Here is a 20,908-nt window from a genome sequence, read left to right as displayed (position 1 = left end):
TAACAGTTGCTGTGCGATCATTGACATACGTCAAAATGATAATTGTCAGTTATGACAGCTGGAACGAATCGCTCTTTAATTTTTTTTTATTGAGTACTGGAATTTTATTTGAACGATTTGTGGTGGTACTTTCGTTCAGTTAGAAATGCGTTTATGGAATGCTACGTAATTTTCCATACAATTTTTATGAATCTTACTTCTATTAGATTTTACGTTTCTGAGAAATTGAATTGCAAATTTCTGAGAGGGTTATTGTAACACTAGACAGCAATTTTAACTTAAAGGAAACTAGTTTTTAAATGTAATTTTTTAGTCTTGGTTACATAATGCATTTTTTTCCTTAAAATATTTAGTTTTTTTTCGATTTCGTTTGTCAATAATTGGACTGCATATTTTTAATATTAATTGTAATGGAAATAAAGTAGTGTTCTCTTTGAGTTAATTTGCTTTGTTTATTTAACATAACACATGTATTTTAATTTATTATGGAATAAATCTTTGTTTTTTAGCAATGTATTTGTAATATTTGTAACTTTTTAAGACTTTCTAATATTTTTTATATAAACTTTAAAATTAAAACAAGATTTCGCAACGAGTTTAGTGAAAGTTATGGATATTGTAAAACTAAAGGGGATTTTTCAAATTCAACCGAAAATCCCGTGCGAAACTCTTAGTAGACAATAAATAATGTAAGTTCTATAGCAGTTTTGCTCTAATAAGAATTAAAAGGCATTTAAGTAAACGGTCCTGTGATAGAATGGTACACAATTTATATTTTTGTAAGATAATTAATGTTGCATTCCCACTAATTCCATTTTTTCACATTCATTAAACTGTTTATTGTAATCGATTATATTTGTTGTCGCTCATGTGTTTTGTAATTTTGCAGGTAGCCCCAATTTGATGGCCTATGAGTCATGAGTTTGTGGCTGGCTGTGTTATTATTTGTGTTGAAGATATTCTAATTCTGTTCGTTTTTACGTTATCTAATCGTTTATTACATTTAAGGTTATAAATAAATATTTTAAATTATATATATTTTTTATTTTTTAACATAATATTTGGAAGGTACAAAAGGCATCTTGGCAACTTTACATGGAGTGTCCTTATTTCGTATGTTAACGTTTATTTCGGTGCCGGCTTTTTTAAATTGTTCAAGAATGTATCCCATAGCAACGTTACCCCCCAAAGAGGGGCTTGGGCAACCACTAGTAACATTACCTATAATTTCACCGTTCAAATTTTTTAGAAGCGCGCCTTTCCTTGCAGGTGCTCCTGTTTCCATCCTTACCCCGACTCTCCTTTTAGTAACCCCCTCCTTAATCTGCCGTAAAATTATTTCGGCTCCAGGAAAGTTTGCCTCTCCTCGCCGTCTCTTCGCTATCAGCCAAGTTAAATTAGCTTCGACGGGTGTCACGCCTTCGTCAATATCATTACCATACAAACATAAGCCTGCTTCTAACCGTAACGAATCTCTGGCTCCCAAACCGGCAAGTTTGATGTCGTCCGATTGTAATAATGCTTCTGTCACCGTTTCAGTTTTTTCAGCGGGTACCGATATCTCAACACCATCTTCGCCTGTATAACCACATCGGGTTATACGACAATCAACTCCTGCTACCGAACCTAAACGACTGGTCATGAAGTACAAGTTCTCTAAAGGACTATCTGTTAAACGTTGTAAATTTTGGACTGCTTTTGGTCCTTGAACAGCAATAAGTCCCCTTTGAGTTACATCGAAGAAGTGAATGGAGACATCTTTATTTTTCTTGCGATACATTTTGGAAGTTTCTATCATATGATTCCTATCGACGTCCAGTCTTCCCGCATTGGAGACAATGTAGAGTTCTTTTTCACTGACTCTTGTTACAATCAAGTCATCAATTATGCCACCTTTTTGATTTAAAAATACAGTTAGCGAACTCGATCCATCACTCATACCTTGTAAATCAACTGGGCATATTGATTCGAACCAAGCTATGCAATCCTTACCGGAAACACTTGTTTGTAGCATGTGAGATACATCGAAAATAGATCCACTACTTCTCGTAAACAGGTGAGATGCAGACACAGTCATGTCAGAATATTGTACGGGCAGCAGAAATCCAGCAAAGTCGACTAACTTTCCACCATATTTTTCATGTAGATTATATAGAGGTGTCTTCTTAGATGAACCCACATCACTGTAACAACGCACTTTAATACTTGCTAATAATTTTGATCTTATAATATTTCTAGAGATCATGTTTCGTGTTGTATGATACCATGTATTATTACAAATGAGACATCTGTAATCGTTATGGGCAGAGGTCACTTTATGTAAGATAAGAGAGATTACTTCAATTGTTGATTTTGTGACATCAGACCAAATTTTAAAGCTATTTCATAGATTTTATCGCGAGCTTTGAATGTAGCGACAGAATCAAGAAATTCCGTAACGAAAATTAACCTAACACAACGTAATATAGGTATAATTTTCGGCACGGAACTTGGCAAGAGTCGTTAGATGCGCAGAAGTCAGTTTTTTAGGTCTCTTTGGTGGTCAAGCGGGACGCGGGGTATGACGTAGCGCCGATCACAGCGCGGCTATTGGTGCGTTAGTCGACCCTTGCCTCCCGCACCGCGTTTACATTTCGATTACACTTGCCGGCACGAAAGTTGTACCATTTGTTTTGTTGACTTTTTGGTACGAGTTCAGTTTTAAATTAAGTTTTAATTTTGTTTTGGTTTTGTTAATTGTTGTTGTTTTAAATTTAGTTTTTGTAACGTTTATTACAATGCCAGGACCAAATACCGTTTTACGCAGACATGCCAGAAAAATTTAATTAAAATACTAATTATAATATATTATTAAAATAATTTTTAATAATAATATTTTTTTTACTTAATTAAAAAATGCATATTATGTTTTATTTATAACACCTAATAAATGTCACGAATTCTTCTGCTTTATTTATATACAAGATTTAAAATAAATGATGGCAATAACCATAATGACAATCAATAAAAGTGAACAGTTTTTGTTCCACTAAGTGTACGATGCGCGAACTTGCCCCCACTACGCCAAAACCTTGCCAACTACCGTGCCGGAGACTATACGGCCAATACGCGTTAGAGCGGGACAGAACGAACACGGCGTCTCACATCGCTCTGGCAATTGGGACACAATGCATACATACTGCGTATTCACACCTCTCTTACGACATCGATGACGTAGCGTAAGCGCGGCCGTTACGCGTTAGACCAACAATAAAGGCGGGTTAGTCTGAACCTGGTAGTGATAGATTGAATTTATAGGAATAAACTTGGATAAATATCAAAAAAAAACTGCATAAATAAATAATTAGCTTTACCGCGGCAATCCCCGAGTGCCACACGTTTATTTTTTTACAAAACATAAACTGGTATGCATGCTAATGATTTTTTTGTATATTCTTGCTTTGTTAACTAATTTTCGTTTATTCTAAAATCCATACTTATGAACTGAGAATCAGACACAATGGCTAAAACATGAATAATTTTTATGTTACTATAATAAATTACTGGGATCATGTAATTTAATGGTAAATATAAAATAAGTGCATACAGAGAAATATTAAATTTTATTATGTTAAGTTAATCTATCAATAACTTTAATGTAGTCCTCATAAGACAACAGTTCATTTTTAGTTGCATCTGATATTGCAATACTAGACAACAATATTGCAATAAATCCATCGGCATCTGGCTTCTTTCTGAGAAGGTGTGGATCAGAGACAAGTTGCTCATTTACTTCTATCAGGGTACTCTTCATGCAACCAGGTACATCAAAACTTGTGCCATCTTCATAATCTATCTTACAAATGACTGATTTGGGTGTCAACATCTGCCCTCCCTTCTTACTCTTGCCTTTAACAGTATTGCTCAATCTATCTACATTTCCTACAGAAAAGTTCAATTTAAAATTATTATTATTTTTAAAAAAGAAATGACTTGGTGCTAAACAAAGTAATGCAACTCTGTTTGAATGGAACATAATCATAATGTCATTATTCTTAATTCCATTGAAGTCAATTATGTAGCGTTTGGTGAAATATCTATCAGTAAAGGATTTGTAATTGTTATCTAACTTAATTGACTGCAGAATATCACAAGCCATATTGTATTTATTGCTTTGCTTCTTGACGTTGGGCAGCCAAAATCCTGGCCCGAATGGCTTCGTGTTTCTTCTTGGATTCCTCAAAATGCCGTTTTTGACGTTGTAAACGTTCCGCCTTTAAACACCGTCTCATATCACTGTCATAATCATTACAATAGCCAACGAATTTTAAGAATGAATGCTGAAATAAGTAATTATCCTTTAAAAATTACATAATAGTGAGATGTCAGGTACAAAGAAAATTCTTATAATATAATCAACCAACAAAAACAGTTTCATCGGGGCTGTATAAATAAAGTAAAAGACTATTATAATTGAATGATTATAAATGAAATAATTGCTAATTGAAATAAATATAATATAATTACTAATCTAACCTCAACATGACAGTCTTGCAATTTCCTTATGAAAATATTACACTCGTCAGTATGTAAATGTGGAGACAAATCAGTGTGCATTCCGAACAATATTAAATTGATACTTTAAAGTTTTATATACGAGTACTTTTACAAGATTTACCCCTGTATCTTTTTGTATTGATAACAAAAAACAAATAAAGTGAAATGATAAATTGACAACTCGAAACCCATAGACTATAGAGTCCATACATAGACATTTGTCAGACGAGAGTTGCTGTTCGGCGGTAAGTTTGAATCAAGGGTATCGACAGGTATATATGGTTTTATTCTGGTTGGAAACGAATCTTCTGTCAAAACCTTTCTCCTTTTACTTGAAACTGGTATAAAGAAAAAAAACCTTTCTCCCCTAAGACAACCCAACCCGATATACGTTACTCAAAAAGTATCGATAAGTTAGCATCGCTTGCAAATATCTGCCCAACAATTACCCACGAGAGATACTACGAAAAATAACCACTACTACAAACAAACAAAACTAATTTTGCTAGGATCTTAAATAAAACAATAATATTACTAAATAAGTAGTAACGGTTTAAGATTTGAGGGAGCATACGAACAGGTGTATATAAAGTGATTTGCGGTGTGTTACTAATCTTATTTTCTTGACATTTCGACTGAATTAAATAAAACCACTTATTCAAAGTTATTTTTATTTTTCTTAATAAAATCTTATACTAACAAAGACAGGTAGAGATCGCACTATCATAAATGGATTTCAACAACAGTGCGCTATTTCAATAAATAAATGTTCACTAACAAACTTACAACAAAATGACTAGATTAAAAATACGTTCCGCCAGTGTTAATTAGGAAGGTGGAAATACTACAAAGGTATCTAAAATCAAAGGTAAATCACAAATAACGTCACATTCACCTCAAGAGTTTGAATAAGCGAGTTTTAAGCAAATAAATATAAACGATTGGATAAAAAAATGCGATTTCAAACCAAAAACTATATCGCCCGATTAGTAGAAATGCAAAATGTGCCCAACATCCAATCCTATGAAAAAAAGCGGGTTTTATTGCGTAGGTTTCAACTCTTGGGCATTCCCTGAGGAGTGGCGGTTTCGACCATCTTCTTGTATTTCCCGACAAGCTCAGGAAGGTCGTAGGCGATGGCCACGTCCAGCTTGTTGATGGGACAGCCTCGGAAGTACGTGCAAGTGGCCGAAAGCTGCTGGAACTCATACAGAGGATTCAGACGGAAGAAGTCTCTGTAGGTGTCAGGGTCGGGAAGGTCATACCTGGAAATAATTAATAGCTATTTATTAGGCCGTCAAATATTTACTGTATAATGTCATGTATCAATTTTTGTTCCAGACTAAAGTTATTTTATTTCCACAGCGTATCTCAAGATGTTAACACACATAATTAAGATATTTAACAGCATACATACCTAGAAATGTTAGTAAGCGTGCTGAGACCCTCGTAGATATGGTAATTCTGAGGACTCTCAATAATAGCGTCTGCAATCAGCTTCCTGTTGCCGAAGATCGTCTTGTGATTGTAGTAGGTGGTTAGGTAACAGTCCACCATTTTAGCGTGGTTCCTTACACGAACCTGTAATATTTTATTTAAATAATATATAAAATAGTAATAGTCGTGTTTTCTTAACACTTTATTATAACGTAAAAGAATAAATTAAAATCGAATATTTTCGATACATTTACAGTTGCCTTCACAATGTTGATACCACTTCTAGAGCTGGAGTATAGATTTGTCAAAAACATCATAAATTATACTAGAAAGCTAAAATCCCAGGGATCATTAACACGATTAATTATTATTTTTTACGCTTAAAAAAAAGGTCAAGAATCACTTGATTACTCGACAGAGAATAACATTACTGGCCAGAATCCTCCAGAGTCTAAACTGTAGACCTCCATCAAAATTTATATCTATATCTTAACTACAAAACTTCTGTATCTGTAGCAAATAATATTAATCAATCTAACAGAACAACTACTTAAACCAAATACTCACAGCAAACCGCCGAGCGCTGGCAATCTTGTTTTCAATGCGCCTGTCTATCGCTTGTCGCAGGTCACGCAAGAGCTCGCGCTCTTGAGCCTGCAGCAGCCTCACAGGAGCGGAAGCTTCAAAGGGCATAGACCACAGAGACACAGTATACATAACCGGGGGCTGGGGTGAACTCATGAGGGGAGAAATGTTCCAAATTAAGGCACTTTGTACCCGCATCAGCTCTTCAGGTTTTACAATGTCCGCTTTGTTTAGGACTATACGGGTCTGGAACATAAGCACAATTATCTTAAATTTTTACGGCGTATAACGTAATATATATTTTTTTTAAATATTCATGAAACATTACAGAACCTTGAACAATGAAAACGTTTATAATTTGATGATCAAAGAAAGCTGAATAAACAAATAAATTTTAACGCGAATCCTCTAAGTTTTCTATTTTGCCACATATAAACAAGCGTTGGTGGTGTAATGGTCAGCATAGTTGCCTTCCAAGCAGTTGATCCGGGTTCGATTCCCGGCCAACGCACACTTTTTACTTTTACTATCTTAAGGGATATTATACGCTACACTATAAAATCAATGCATTATGATAAATACGTAAGATTATTTAAATTTCTTTTCAGTTGAACGTTTCGATACGCGTCTTATTATCGGAATAACGTAATAATAGTTTACGAACTCATAAAGGTCAAATACGCCCACATGGCTATTCGAACACGGCCAATCTACAAAATGTTACATATTTACTACGAAAGATAATATTTCTAGTTCAAGAATTTCACTGGCAGCGTTTATTTATGACTCTGTGAGTAATACAAACTAGTGTCTACGTACGACCTGTAGGTGCTTCGTAAATCATCCAATAGTTTTGGTATTTTATAGAAATATATACGGTAATCTTTTACCAATAGAAAGGTCTAGGTGCCACTTTATCACAAATGTTTAATTGGATAAACCGACGATTTAATAATACTGAAGAAACACACACACATGTGCTCGTTATATCAATATCATCTCTAGCAAGAAAATTGTATAAACTTTAAAAACCTATTTTTAAAGATTTCCAAAGCATATATTCAGGAAAGCAATAAAATAATCAATTACATTTAAATTTTTTAAATTGAATTTAATAAGTTTAGCCCAGTGGCTTCAGCGTGCGACTCTCATACCTGAGGTCGTTGGTTCGATCCCGGGCTGTGCGCCAGTGGACTTGACACTCTATGTGAGCATTTAAGATTCGCTCGAACGGTAAAGGAAAACATCGTGAGGAAACCGACATGTTTTAGACCCAAAAAGTCGACGATGTGTGTCAGAAACAGATTCAGAAATCTGAGGCCAGGACCTAAAGAAGTTGTAGCGCCACTGATTTATTAAAATAAGTTTAGACATAGTTACGACGCAGTAACTTTAACAATAAAAACTAAATAAATAATCCATTAATCGATGTTAACGGCAGATGTTAAAGGCCAGACACGAGACACCCTGAAAACGAGGTCAAACTAAATTTAACATATTATATTAAATCTAATTACCTGAGATTCCCTGCCTTTTAGCTGATCTAGAATAGCTTCTGTTTCCGGGCCAACGTCGAGTTTAGAAGGATCATATACAAGGAATATAATATCTGCGCGGTCAATGAACCACTGACAAGCATCATTGAAGGGGAACACTCGAGAAACTTGCTTCCTTACTTCCAATATGCCAGGTATTTCTACGATGTTCACCTACAAACCAGAAATGTAACTTTCGTAAGTTTTACCAGGTCAAGCGATGTAGTGACAATTTCAAATAGTCTAAATAAAAAATTAAAATTACGCCATAAGTCTGACGTAAGATTTCCGTTTTTTTTTTGTACATATAACAGAATTCGTGAAGACGAAAATAGTCTACTTTTTTATGTTAATTTATATGTTAATTTCGTATTTAATAAAAATTGACCGAAACTTATAAGATAAAACTTTGCAAACCTTCTCCAATAACTTGCTGGGGTACCTTAGACCCCTTAAGCGTTCTTCCAATCCTTGCCCGAATTTTTGAAGCCCAGAAAATGTCCAATCAGCGGCTAGTTGCGTGCCGTCTAAGACCTCGGGGTCTTTACCGTGCATCAAAATGTTGAAATAAGCTGGTGACGGTTCTGCCCCTGTTCAATGAAAAAACTTGTGTATATATCTAGTTAGTACATTATTACAGTTATTGCCTATTGCCAACAAGAGGTTGACAAGTAATCTATTAGAATTATTCAAAAAAAGAACTTCCTACATGCCTCCAATAGTAAGTTTTTAATCAGAGAACTCGAAAGAACGCCACAATATTGTTAAATTACATGTAGTTTTATAAAACAGTCACTCACCAGTTCTCAACGACCATTCAGTGAATTCCAATCCAGTAAGATAGTTCAATATACTTGATTTTCCACCACTCCAGGGACCCATGAAGAGTACTAAAGGCTTTGAGAAGATTTCCGGATCGCCGAAATGCCTATTACTTAAATCTCTGTACTTGTAAAGACCTTCCAACGGTTTTATTGAACCTTCGTAAACGCGTTTCAAATCACGAAGAACGATATCAGCTGATTTCTCGATAATAAGTTCTGATTCACTTGCTTCTTCATCTAACCTTAAGATTTGAACGATGTGTTCACGGCTTCTTAAATTTTCGGGTATTTCTCCAATCTAATAACAATGCAAATGGCTTTTTTAGTAATTTAATTTGGACTACGATGAAACTGAAATGCCATGATTTGCCTATGTTGGACCCAGACATATTATACGTGTGACTTCTTCTAGGTGTTTTTTTTACCGAAAAAGATAATATAAAGTGAGTGAGTGGTATATTTTAAAGTGTTACAAAAATGAATATTATTGTAAAAGAAAAATAGGTTTTATAACAAATAGAGATTTACCAGTAATAAATCTTCTTCTGGAGCACCTTCGCCTTCTTCAGAAGCCTCTTCACTTTCTTCTTCAGGTACTTCATCTACATTTTCCTCAGATGCTCCCTCAGGTTTTTCTTCAGATGCTTCATCTTTTTTTTCTTCTGAACCAGTTTCTTCGGATTTCTCACCGTCTTCTGTCTTAGTGTCTTGTTGTGTTTCTTCCACACTTTCCTGTGTTTGTTCTACTGACTCATCCGTCTGATTTTCCTCTTTTCCTTCTTCAGATTCAGCTTTGTCTAGTGAGGCGTCTGTTTTATCTTCCTGTGAATCACCATCTTCTTTGCTTTCTTCCACAGCCTCATCTACTTCAGCCTTTTGTTGAGATCCATTTTCCTCGGTTTTATCTTCCTCCTGACTTTCTTCGCCATCAACTTCTTCACCTTGAGTTTGTTCTTCTTGGGATGCTTCAGTAGATTCTATTTTATCTTCTTCCTCGACAGAAGCTGTGGTTTCTTCACTTAAATCTTCCTGAGTGTCTCTCTCTGTATCTTCAACACTCTCACCACCATCTTCCTTGCTATCTTGTGCTTCCTGTTCTTGTGATTCTTCTTTAGTGTCATCTTCAGGGCTTACTTCTTCATTACTATCACCTTGGGTTTCTGATTCTTCAACACTTTCTAGAATAAATTGTTAAATTAAATTTCAAGTAACCACATATTATGAGTAAAATATATATTACATTACAATTGAAAAAAACGTCCATAAATTATTTTTTGAATTTATTTGGATCGTTAAGTAAAAACAAAGCGTGTAGTTTTTAAATCAGAAAATGAGTCTTTTACGTTTCATTTAATCTACACTTACCCTTTTCGTCTTTTTCCTCAGCAGATGCTGTTTCTTTACTGTCTCCGTCATCTTCTGCTGTTTTTTCATCACTCTCTTCTGCCGTCACATTTTCCTCTACTGTAGCATCCTCTTTCGATTCGTTTTCGTCTGGGCTTCCTTGTTCGTCTTCGTAGGAGACTTGGGACATGTACGGCTCATCTGCTACTTCTACGGATGGCGCATCATCTTCTCCGCTATCTATTTGTTCTTTACTTTCTTCTATCACACCCCCATCTTCTGTTGAAATGTCTTCTTTGGTTTCATTATCTATACTTAATTCACTAGAATCTGGCTTCTCTGCTGTATCTGAAATATATTTTTTTATTATTTAATTGCTTTATTTGCTATAAATTATTATCGGAGTATTCGGTCACCATAACATTAACTAAAAATAAAAATTGGTCACCGGCCAAGAGTTGTCGAATAAACGTAACTATGTATACTATATCTATGAAATTATATTACACTACGCTTACAATAATTATATAATTGTAAGACTTTTTGTCGAGGCAATCTACAGGTAGAGTATGAATAAACTAAAAAAAACACCGCGCAATTTTTTAAACATAATAAGAATTCTCGTGAAAAAATTATCGCAATTTTACATAATTGAAAAAGGCATTTTAACAAGGGCGTGACAATTAAGCTATGTATTAACAGGCTTCGTGTTATAATAATTAAATTTAATAACGTATAAAAATATTGAAAGTTTTTACAAAACCTTATGTCAATCTAGGAGACCCCTACGTCTACTCATGTCTTACTCATTTTCAAACAGTTGCCCGTACAATACAATAGAAACTATACGAACGTATCAATTTAAATATAGAAAATGATATACTCACATTAGCTAACAGATTAACATCGAAGTAGTGAAGTAGAGTCAAAGCCAAGGAGAGAGAAAGTACGCAAGGATAATCTGTGCTAATTTTTGTAATTCTTAGCTGGCTGCTGGGGTAGTCTATTATTACTGACCAACGCAATACGTATGTCGATGACGTTCGCTGGCCCAGTTAAAATAGAATTAACAAGAGATCAATGTTGATTTCAATGTTATTTTTGTACCTTATAGAAACATTGATTTTTACTAGTAACTTCAGTCATTGATAGTTTAGGTCAAGAGCTCATTAGATTATGTTTTAAATTAGTTAAAGAAGAGGCATTATGATACACTTATCTTAAAATTACATTTTAAATTATAAATCATGACCTATGGGAAAACATGCAGTTTCTGTTTACGAAATAATTAGCGCTCGCAACACAATCCAATGCTTTTGATACTATAGTGCTGCAGATAAATTTGGAAGTTTTTTTTTAATTTTATACTTAATAATGAAGGAGAATAAATATAATTATACGTCTACTAAACTTATAGAGTATGACACACCGTAGAATATAAAGAACACAATTTGATAAAGGTTAAAAAACCCTTGATCTAAATGTTATCAGATATATAATTACATTTCATATAAACACATCATAAGCTATAGGAATAATCTTAATGTAAATACAAAAACAAATTACTTTAATAATACCTGGTTCTATGTCTCCTGACTCTAACTCCTTTAGAGCCTTTTCGATGTATGGACGGCATTGTGACTCTAAAGGTACGTCGTCATCGGCTGCAACAAATAATACAATAGTTCATTTAATACCATAGAACGTTACACAACATACTTCACAGTGGAGCTAGCAATACTTTTATCAGCACCAGGCATAGTGTAGCCACAAATTCATATCACATTTAGCCTACTTTTCTCTTTCTAACTATTATTTTATGAAATTGCAAATCTTCTTATAATTCTTACAAGCTAAAACATTTTCTTCCGTTAGTGGTTTAATCACACAGTGCTCTGAAGGTTTAAAAACCGGATTTCTGGACCGTCGAAATGAATTAATTTAGAGGCGATTCATCAGTTTCCTATGAAAACTGTAAATGGAACAAAATGTAATCCTGTCATTGAACTTCTTCTAAATTAGTTTTCCAATTCTTATGAATTTAATATTTGGAATGTTATTCAATAATGACAATAATTTTAAAAGAATAGGTATTCTGACCAATTTTTCAATAGTGGAACTATTAAAATAATAACTACGTAATTATAAATATTGTAATCCTATAATCTATGCTTATAATATATTCACATATAAAACATGAATAAAACTTTAAAGGTACCGTCTACCTCGCTTTACACTGGCAAATACCGACCTTTTAACGAATGAGTCAAATGCTGTATTGCATTTCCAATTACTGTAACAACATTTCATCAAAATTGTACCTGACAATTAAAAAGCTTATAATAAATTCCTTTAAAATCAATTGAGTCGTCTCCAATATGCATAAAAATTAAATACTTTTTATACATACACATAAATATATATTCTATTTATACCATAACTGCATGTACCTTATGCTGTTTATTCCAAATCGAAAACAGTTCCATTTATCTCGTGACGAAAATGAAAAACAATCCAAATTCCAAAACACGCGGCGCCGCCTCAATCTGATTATCAATCCTTTAATTATTTTACACTTCGATCATTCAGATCGTTGTTCCATGAACGAAGGAGCTGGATATGAACTTACAAAAAAACACGTCGAATTGACAACCTCCTCGTTCAGTTTTTTTTTAAATCGATGACGTTGTATCATCTATATGATATGTATCAGTTGTACAAAGAGTGAATATGATTGTGTAAATGAAGAGTTTCCAAGACAATTTCACCTAATCGTTAGGCTGAAGTGTTAGGTTGACCTAAAAGGATGTAGCCTGTTTTTAGTATCAGGACTATAACAGTAAAGGAAGTTGTTTTCTTGTATGGTATCTGTGGCTGCATCTAAAATATGAGGGAAATTTACTGCTTATGAGAAATTTATTCACTACCACTAAATTTAATACAACGATATCTGTTTTATTCAAACTCACCAAGATCCAAATGACATCAGTAGCTAACAAGCTAATTTTATATTTTTTTCTAACTGGATCTTTATTTTTAAAGTAAATAAAGAATGATCTCATTTCAGGAACTGAATGAGTAAAACATTTCGTCATATGCGTAATTAATGCGGTTGCTAGGAGAAAAGTTTTATGGCTATAATTAACATTTACACATCTTATTATTTCAACGAAATATTCAATGTCGCTATCGTTTCTTTCCCTGTAACTGAATTTGACAAATTTGCAAAGCAATAACATCAATTTCGTTTGCCTCTCTACTTCCTGATAGTAACAACTACCCTCCGATTATAAAAGTTCATAGAATATTCTCTATGTTTTTATGGTATATCGTGGTAAATAATACAAAATCGAATCAGTACGTAATACACTTTGTTGGCGTTACATATATTAAGGTTAAGAAACTACATAAAACATTTCTAACTTTTACTTAATACTTAAAAAATACGAATAACTTTGTAACTATGAAAGATATTTACATATATACATATCATCGAATTATTAATTTAATTTTTTGAAGCACATATTATTTGCAGAACATATTATATCTACCCCAGCTTTTACCTCAAATTTTTCGGGTCAGGGTTAAACATGGAACAACAGTTGCTGTTATGAAAATATAATTTTAATTCAAGTCATGAATCCTCAATCATGTCATATCTTTGGGAAATTTATACCTATGTATTTTTGTATTATGTAAACCATTAAATTTACCCAAAGACGTATAATACATCATATAAGTATAGGAGCTAATGATTTCGTTCCCACGAAAGTTGTCCGTTTATAAATTTCATAGTTAAACATATACATTTAGAACAGTTCGTTGATTAATTCTCAACATAAAATTACCGTCTATTATTTTATTTTGAAATTATATTTGTACGTTTTCTGTTTAAGCCTCCAGCATGGCTTATGCCCAAGCTGCTTGTTAATCTGGTTTGAGAGTGATAAAAATGCTAACTCGGTTTGGAGAAATCATATCGAATTTAATATACCTATGTTAAATCACATTTAATTTTAAAATTTTTGATACTATCTTTATACTTGTACCTGATTTACTTGTTGTAATTAAGATACCATTTCGACCTTGGTACGTAGTTGAATATTGGTACGCATATACATACCTATCTACGTATTTCTTATTGGATGGTGGATTGTTCTTGGATAATGTAAAAAATAATATAATTATTGTCTGTTGTCTGAACGTTCCATATAAATGAAGACTCAACAAGTAATATTAAATTATGACCTATTTGTATTGTGTCACAGTTATAATATTGTCTTGATCCTATCATTTTTCACAAGATGGCGACGCAGCGACAAATCCCTGTACTTCTATTTATGTAAGTAGCTATGACGGGCTTACGTCTGGCGACCATCTACCATTGCCCTGCTCTGATTAATAGATGGACTCGTTAGGGCAGCTAATAGTTAATAATTCAGATCTCCTCGATTTGAATTTTCGCTTAAGGTTATCGCCAGAAATAGAGCGCAAACGCGCTTTTTACATAATTTCAGCGCAAGTTACACCGAAAATAGCTTCAGTGACGCAGAGCGGGCGTAGATAGCAAGCGTCCCACTCCTTTAGTTGAAGCTCGAGTTTGCCGGATCGCGGGCAGACAGATGCACCAAATAACTCACCTCTCGCAGCGAGCGCGAGCGTCGACACGGCAAACAGTATGCACAAATACCTCCACAGTTTTAACCTCTTGGTCCACATTGTTAACGTTCCGGAATACCGGACTATTCAGTCATTTGCACTCACACAAATTCGTCGGACGAACACGGAACACATCTACACTAAAAACAAGAATCTCACTCTCCAACCCGAGTTGCAGCAAACTGCAGCTCGCGTTAGATCTCCATTGAAATGCGGTCAGCGATTCCGGAAAATGTACGAATCGAATGTTCGCTCTGTGACCGCATTTAAATGGCCGTGATAACGGGAGCGGATCGCACGCGACTGTACACTCGGACGTACTCTATTTCCGGAGACAGCACAGCATCGCTGGTCGAATGGGTACTGGCGCAAGAACAGTGGCGGAGTTGGGAGAACTCGTGCCAACCGGGGCGGGTAGCGGGAGGCGCCGGCACAGGGACACTCTATTCACTACTATACAAACACATCAGTTTCTCGACTGAAAAGACCACTTTATTCTGCAGATTAAATAGATCGTTTACTATACAATAATTTTAATAAGGATTAATGCTAGAAAATTATGATACGCTGAATTTTATACAAATATATTAAAATAATTCAAAGAAAGATTGAGTTAGCACTCATCCCTTCGTTTCCACTAGGTCCAATACGATTTCAATACACGGGAGTATAACATAAGCTACGTCTTGATTCTTCTTTCCCAGGTTTACGTTATATATGCTTATATATCGAATGCGCACGATGGGTTCCACCAATAGTTAATGTTATACTATATATTACAAAGGGTTTTTTCACATTCAATACACATTACACGGAAGTATATTGATTTAATTCGTTTCCAACCTAGAAATTAGAGCCAAAAGATTTCAGGAGATGAACTACTTTAATGAAAAGTGAACGATGATCGGTGCTGTGATTAATATCATGTCGCTGTACAATATCAGTTGGCACGGTTCAACACCACCCGCTTGAATATCTCAAACCAGCATTCCACGGATCATTGCTCACCCCCAAACGTTATTTCTTACATCTCATCTCTGTTTTACCACCCTTAAAGTAAAGCTAACCGTAAGATTCAAATTCTTGAGTTACAGATAAGTATGACCAATTTGATATAGTCACGCTTTTTTATAGAACGCCAACGGACAGCAATCTCATATTTAATCTTATATTGAGTGAAACCGCTTAATGATAATGGACATTCAATGTTTTTAAAAAATTGGTACGCTCTTTTTTTGAAGGATCCTAAGTCGTATTGTTACGTAAATACCCTAACGGGCAGCAGTAGGCATATTGGTGGAACATATCGCTAAGCTAAATCTTCAATGTGAAACTGACCCTGGAGCATCAAAACCTTTTCTATAAAAAACCTATGTAACTATACATAATAAAAGCCTTAAATACATTTTACAGGCATTTTTACCCAGGTACAAAACTCATAGGAGTAGTACATGGCTTTTCTGTTAGTAGGTATTAATGTCCCGTTTCTCCCACTAATTAAAATTTTTAGAAAAATATTATTTCATAACTAATCTTTAAGTGTTAGTTATGGGTAAGGTACTAACACAGTTTTTGTCTTCATGATTAAATTTTACAAATAACAATGTTTCAAATACATTTCAATATGACAATGTTTTGGGATGGCGTAGGAGAAGTAATGCACATTACTCTTTAGTATTGTATAAAAAAATGTCCAGAAATTCAAGTATTTAATTAAACAATAAAATTTATTTGTAAGAGCTATACATACTGCTTGCGTAAAAAAAATTTTTTTTAAAAGTAGAGTTTTCTACATGTTGACTCAAAATTGGCAAATCACAGAGTCCAGACACACAAGAATTTTAAGGTTTTAAAATAAAATACTAGTAAAAGACTTTTCTGAAAAACATATTCTATTCAGCAATCATAACCCATACATTTTAAAAATATAATTTTATGTACTACAAAATTTATCTTACTTAATGATCAATAATAATTAATTCATCTATACTCCAATCTTCATAAGAATGGTCAGGGAGATATCGTCTTATTACAATAGGTATTTTACGTTGCTTAAGCTCTTTCATTGCTATTTGTAGAGGGTCAGTCTCTCCTTCCAGTTCAACCATAACCGGAGCACACATGGCTATTTGGAGGGCTCGAGTCCCTGAAAATATACAATTTTTTCAAATTGAATAGCAATAAACTCACACCCTAGACAATTATACCAAAGCTTAAATAGGTATTGAATATTTTATCAATTCAATTCAAAATCATTTATTCATTTAGGAAACATAATGTACACTTATGAACATCAAAAAAGAAATATACATGCTTCTAATTTGACATTTACTGCTAGTTCTCAAATCAAGGGTGTAGAATGGAAGAGAGTCGCCAACTGAGTATCAATGTATGTGTCACATTAAAATAGATAAATGATGATGAAATAACCAAAAAAAAATTAACTGATTGAATATAGAAGTTGCTTTTAGAAATATAAAATAACTGTACCTAATACTCTAGCTCGTTCATATTTAGTCATGTATCTAGTAGTAATTCTCTTTGATTTTTCAACTCCTCCACCAGCTTGACCCGGAGCAACGCACTGCACATTGTAGCCGTCTTCCTCTTGCTCCTCAGTTTCTTCTATGTTATTGTCCTCTTCAACCATATCATCATAATCTCCACCCCCGTCATCGCCATCATACTCTTCATCAGCCATGGTTTAGAATAAGAATTTTAAAAGAAATCTGTTTTGGGAAATTTTAACCAACAATATCTGAAAATATCAACAAGTCAGATTCACATAAAATGTATTATGTACTATGTAGCTTATGTCAGATTACAGATTACATTATTAAATATAGAAATAGTATAAAGTAAACCAACGTCTACAGACTAAAAGAAGATATATTTAGCTAAATCAATAATTGGAAGTAAAAATACTAGAATACTAGTGTCGAATCAAATAGTGTTATTTAAATTTAAATGTACATAAAATTAACAACTCGTAATTTTAATCGTGAAAGTTACAGTAATCAAACACTATGAAATAAATATCGATAATAGATATATTTAATCTAATTCATATTTTATCTTAATCTATATATATTATATATTATAATTAATCTATAGATAATTTATAAAAAATAATCAATCTTATTTTTGTTACGAAATTATTAATTTTGTGATGCATACTACATTGAACATTCTACAATCTTTGGTTTTATTTCAAAATTGTCTCTGTCAGACTCAAGTGTGACTAGCATAAAAAAATTATGCCTAAATTAGGCAAAACTATAAGTAAAATAGTTTTTATCAATACCTTAATAATTTTTAAAATATTCATAACCGATAAGAAAAATATATTGTTACTTAGTTCAAATTAGTTTGAAATTTGGTACTATAAATATGGTACTATTGTAAAACATTACACGGGAAACTTTTATAATTTCACTTTTTGAAACGCTTTTACTCTAAAATTTAGTAACTTTCTGGACGTACTAATTTATGAAAGAAATTATATACGAATCTGACCAATTTTCTTTAAACTTTAACCTGCATGTTAATATTCTTTAAATTATATTTTGATCTTTCTTAGTGTATATAAATAATATACATTTGTTCATTTTGTGGTACATTTTCATTTTTAGATAGGCAATACTGATAGTTTCCCTTTTCTGGTTTTGCGTTGAAGCTGAAACCATGCCGGTGTGTATATTTAAATAATTAACAGTATTAATTAAACATTAAGTAATTATTTTGTGATATATGAAATATGTAACTCAAGAGACGTGTTTGCACAATCTACTATAGTATGATCCAAAACGGAGGGCCTTGCAAACCAAGATAAACACATGGCACTATTTGACGTTTCAAATGGATGCCAAAAAAAACTCTAAAACTCAAGAAAATAAGAGTGACAGTGTTGTGAACTTTTAAAATAATCGCTTAAAACGTTAATGTGTTAACTTCTACAACAAATAGTTTTAACTCGAATGTGATTAAAAAAATAACCTAAATGCTTTAAATTTCAGCTCGCAATTGACTTATTGCACCCGTCCCCAGCGTCGGAGAGAAGGAAGCACAAGCTTAAAAGGCTAGTGCCCCACCCTAACTCATATTTCATGGACGTGAAATGCCCTGGATGTTACAAAATTACCACTGTATTCAGCCATGCACAGAGGGTCGTCGTTTGCGCAGGATGCTCAACGATCCTTTGCCAGCCCACAGGAGGTCGTGCGAGACTAACTGAAGGTAACATTTAACACTAAATATGTCGAAATTTTTAAAGCCAAGATAACAAAAACCATAATGATCAATTTCATTCTTTAAAGATATTAAAACGGGTTTCATTATTACCCTAAGACTATGGTAATAATGAAAAATTTAAAGTAAAAAGTAAGTTATATTATGTTAAGTTTAGTGCATAGTTTTATGTTTTTGTTATGTAGCAATCCTAACATGGTATTTTGTAAGTTGCATTTTTAATTTCATGTTTAAATAGATAGTAACATAAGAAGTATGAAGCAATGGGTTATTTTTATTGTATAGTTGCTGTACAATATTGTGAAATCTGTAATGATTCATAGATCTGACAGCTGAAAAGATAGTTTTTAAAGAAGCTATAGAATGTTAAACATATTTTTTAAATTGTAAATCTTTCAATTAAAAACTATTAAATAGTAAAAAGAATGGACACATTATCTACATAAGAAGTTTCTTTTATAAGTACTTAACTAATATAAAATGTTATTTCAGGGTGTTCATTTAGAAGAAAACAACACTAAGCCGCCTGGAGAGAGCCCTAATTTAAGATTGCATTTTTATTTCTGAAAGTATGAATATTTTTCTTATTCATCTTATTTGTTAAAGCATTATAAATAAAGGCTTTTTCAAAGGGAAACTGAGTTTTTAATGTTTTATTATATATACTTTTTTAGCTATCCTGATTGATTAATACTGGAATTGAGGGCAAAAATTACGTTGGACATTTTAAGCCTTATTTTATATTAAGATGTCAAGTTTCATGGCATATTGAATTAATTAAATAATTACCCATACATCTTAAATGATATGAAGGAAACTTGACTGATTTATAGTTACTATTCTTTGTTGGTAGTAATTATTTGGCTTAAACCATTTTAAAACCCCAACTAAAATTTAAGTAAAATCAATTAAAAATCTTGAAGTGATTTATTCTTACCCCACCCACTATAACTTTAATTACGAGACGAGTGTCACTGTTTCATAGGAATATTTAATTATGGTCTTTTTATTCTTAGTTACGAAATCACATCAAAATATAGTTATGTATTTTGGAAATATATCAGCTTTTCGTCTATTCAAAAAAAAGTTTCGATCTTACTCCATTCCAAGTGTCATTCAAAAATTCTGCTATCTAGAAAAGAATAATTAGTAGTTATTTATCAACATCGAAATTACCTTTGAAAAAAAGCTCAATCGCTTGAATACTTCAGAAATAAACATATTGAGCCGTATATTAACTCGAAATAAGGGAACCCCGTCCTCTAACACGGCACAGGCAAAGACAATATCACTTTTAAGTTTTAACGGCCGTTAGTCGAATTCCAAAAATTATATCGCCTAACATCTGTTACAATATTTCCCCGTTGGGGTAAGATTGATATATATTTAAAAAAAATAGCTGTATCTTTGTTAAATAAAGGTAGCTTTTCACCAAAGTGAGATGTGAATTTTATTCTTTCCCCGTCCCGTTCTCATCGGTACCCTATGTTGTCGTCGTATCTTTATTTCATGTACAGTTTTTGCTTGTTACTAATTAAAGCCATTAATTACAGTACAGGTTAATATTTATAGTTATTACTAAATTAACCTAGTTTTGATAAGTCCAATAAAGTTTTTAATGCCTTCTTGTGAAAAATTTGATGCTTGTATATGTTATATTGTTTTACGTGATATATAGATATATAATACAATAACAACAATCTTACAGCCAATAATACCTGTATTAAAAACAGGTTTTGA

At 33.1% G+C, this 20,908-nt stretch overlaps 6 protein-coding genes and 1 non-coding gene across 9 annotated transcripts; 2 read left to right on the top strand and 5 right to left on the bottom strand.

Annotated features, from left to right (window-relative positions):
• Positions 1-1,028: 1,028 nt before the first annotated feature.
• LOC111004392 (aminomethyltransferase, mitochondrial) lies at positions 1,029-2,441 on the bottom strand. Its single transcript, XM_022275403.2, has one exon. The coding sequence runs from the start codon at positions 2,243-2,245 to the stop codon at positions 1,043-1,045; it is 1,203 nt and encodes a 400-aa protein (XP_022131095.2). The 5' UTR covers positions 2,246-2,441; the 3' UTR covers positions 1,029-1,042.
• A 1,142-nt stretch (positions 2,442-3,583) lies between these two features.
• Positions 3,584-4,138, bottom strand: LOC111004333 (protein Abitram). Its single transcript, XM_022275331.2, has one exon. It carries the CDS (start codon positions 4,136-4,138, stop codon positions 3,611-3,613), a length of 528 nt encoding a protein of 175 aa, XP_022131023.1. The 3' UTR covers positions 3,584-3,610.
• Positions 4,139-4,145: 7 nt separating this feature from the next.
• LOC111004334 (COX assembly mitochondrial protein 2 homolog) lies at positions 4,146-4,717 on the bottom strand. Its single transcript, XM_022275332.2, has 2 exons — positions 4,516-4,717; positions 4,146-4,319 (listed from the first exon to the last, which is right to left on the bottom strand). The coding sequence occupies exons 1-2, from the start codon at positions 4,594-4,596 to the stop codon at positions 4,146-4,148; spliced, it is 255 nt and encodes an 84-aa protein (XP_022131024.1). The 5' UTR covers positions 4,597-4,717.
• A 476-nt stretch (positions 4,718-5,193) lies between these two features.
• LOC111004326 (sarcalumenin) lies at positions 5,194-15,374 on the bottom strand. 3 transcript variants are annotated; one of them, XM_022275321.2, is made up of 11 exons: positions 15,242-15,374; positions 14,902-15,060; positions 11,839-11,925; positions 10,283-10,609; positions 9,446-10,095; positions 8,894-9,215; positions 8,511-8,683; positions 8,076-8,267; positions 6,541-6,804; positions 5,954-6,117; positions 5,194-5,801 (listed from the first exon to the last, which is right to left on the bottom strand). In XM_022275321.2, exons 2-11 carry the CDS (start codon positions 14,978-14,980, stop codon positions 5,591-5,593), a joined length of 2,469 nt encoding a protein of 822 aa, XP_022131013.2. In that variant the 5' UTR covers positions 14,981-15,060; positions 15,242-15,374; the 3' UTR covers positions 5,194-5,590. The 3 variants fall into 3 exon arrangements, with proteins under 3 accessions (XP_022131013.2, XP_022131014.2, XP_045486946.1); XM_022275322.2 differs by having other exon boundaries at positions 14,902-15,055; positions 15,242-15,303; XM_045630990.1 differs by lacking the exon at positions 15,242-15,374 and having other exon boundaries at positions 14,902-15,231.
• On the top strand, positions 6,998-7,069 carry Trnag-ucc. The gene has a single exon. It is a non-coding gene; the product is annotated as a tRNA-Gly (tRNA).
• A 1,417-nt stretch (positions 15,375-16,791) lies between the features above and the next one.
• Positions 16,792-17,733, bottom strand: LOC111004342 (DNA-directed RNA polymerases I, II, and III subunit RPABC2). The gene is made up of 2 exons (XM_022275341.2): positions 17,411-17,733; positions 16,792-17,066 (listed from the first exon to the last, which is right to left on the bottom strand). The coding sequence occupies exons 1-2, from the start codon at positions 17,619-17,621 to the stop codon at positions 16,879-16,881; spliced, it is 399 nt and encodes a 132-aa protein (XP_022131033.1). The 5' UTR covers positions 17,622-17,733; the 3' UTR covers positions 16,792-16,878.
• A 723-nt stretch (positions 17,734-18,456) lies between these two features.
• On the top strand, positions 18,457-19,809 carry LOC111004337 (40S ribosomal protein S27). Its single transcript, XM_022275335.2, has 3 exons — positions 18,457-18,610; positions 18,937-19,156; positions 19,661-19,809. Exons 1-3 carry the CDS (start codon positions 18,605-18,607, stop codon positions 19,687-19,689), a joined length of 255 nt encoding a protein of 84 aa, XP_022131027.1. The 5' UTR covers positions 18,457-18,604; the 3' UTR covers positions 19,690-19,809.
• The last annotated feature ends 1,099 nt before the right edge of the window (positions 19,810-20,908 follow it).

This window comes from Pieris rapae, chromosome 14, assembly GCF_905147795.1.
Source record: "Pieris rapae chromosome 14, ilPieRapa1.1, whole genome shotgun sequence".
Taxonomy (NCBI): domain Eukaryota; kingdom Metazoa; phylum Arthropoda; class Insecta; order Lepidoptera; family Pieridae; genus Pieris; species Pieris rapae.
This window is presented reverse-complemented; position numbering and strand designations above follow the sequence as displayed.

Bases quoted from the DNA above. Each gene is read 5' to 3' on its own strand.
- LOC111004337 (XM_022275335.2), top strand. The intron at 19,157-19,660 runs GTAACATTTAAC...ATGTTATTTCAG, and splicing joins TCGTGCGAGACTAACTGAAG to GGTGTTCATTTAGAAGAAAA.
- LOC111004334 (XM_022275332.2), bottom strand. From the start codon at position 4,596: ATGCACACTGATTTGTCTCCACATTTACATACTGACGAGTGTAATATT. The intron at 4,320-4,515 runs GTTAGATTAGTA...TACTTATTTCAG, and splicing joins TGCAAGACTGTCATGTTGAG to CATTCATTCTTAAAATTCGT.
- LOC111004342 (XM_022275341.2), bottom strand. From the start codon at position 17,621: ATGGCTGATGAAGAGTATGATGGCGATGACGGGGGTGGAGATTATGAT. The intron at 17,067-17,410 runs GTACAGTTATTT...GTATATTTTCAG, and splicing joins TGAACGAGCTAGAGTATTAG to GGACTCGAGCCCTCCAAATA.
- LOC111004392 (XM_022275403.2), bottom strand. From the start codon at position 2,245: ATGATCTCTAGAAATATTATAAGATCAAAATTATTAGCAAGTATTAAA.
- LOC111004326 (XM_022275321.2), bottom strand. From the start codon at position 14,980: ATGTGGACCAAGAGGTTAAAACTGTGGAGGTATTTGTGCATACTGTTT. The intron at 8,268-8,510 runs GTTTGCAAAGTT...TCTGGTTTGTAG, and splicing joins CCAGCAAGTTATTGGAGAAG to GTGAACATCGTAGAAATACC. The intron at 6,118-6,540 runs GTGAGTATTTGG...AAAATATTACAG, and splicing joins CCAGCGCTCGGCGGTTTGCT to GTTCGTGTAAGGAACCACGC.
- LOC111004333 (XM_022275331.2), bottom strand. From the start codon at position 4,138: ATGGCTTGTGATATTCTGCAGTCAATTAAGTTAGATAACAATTACAAA.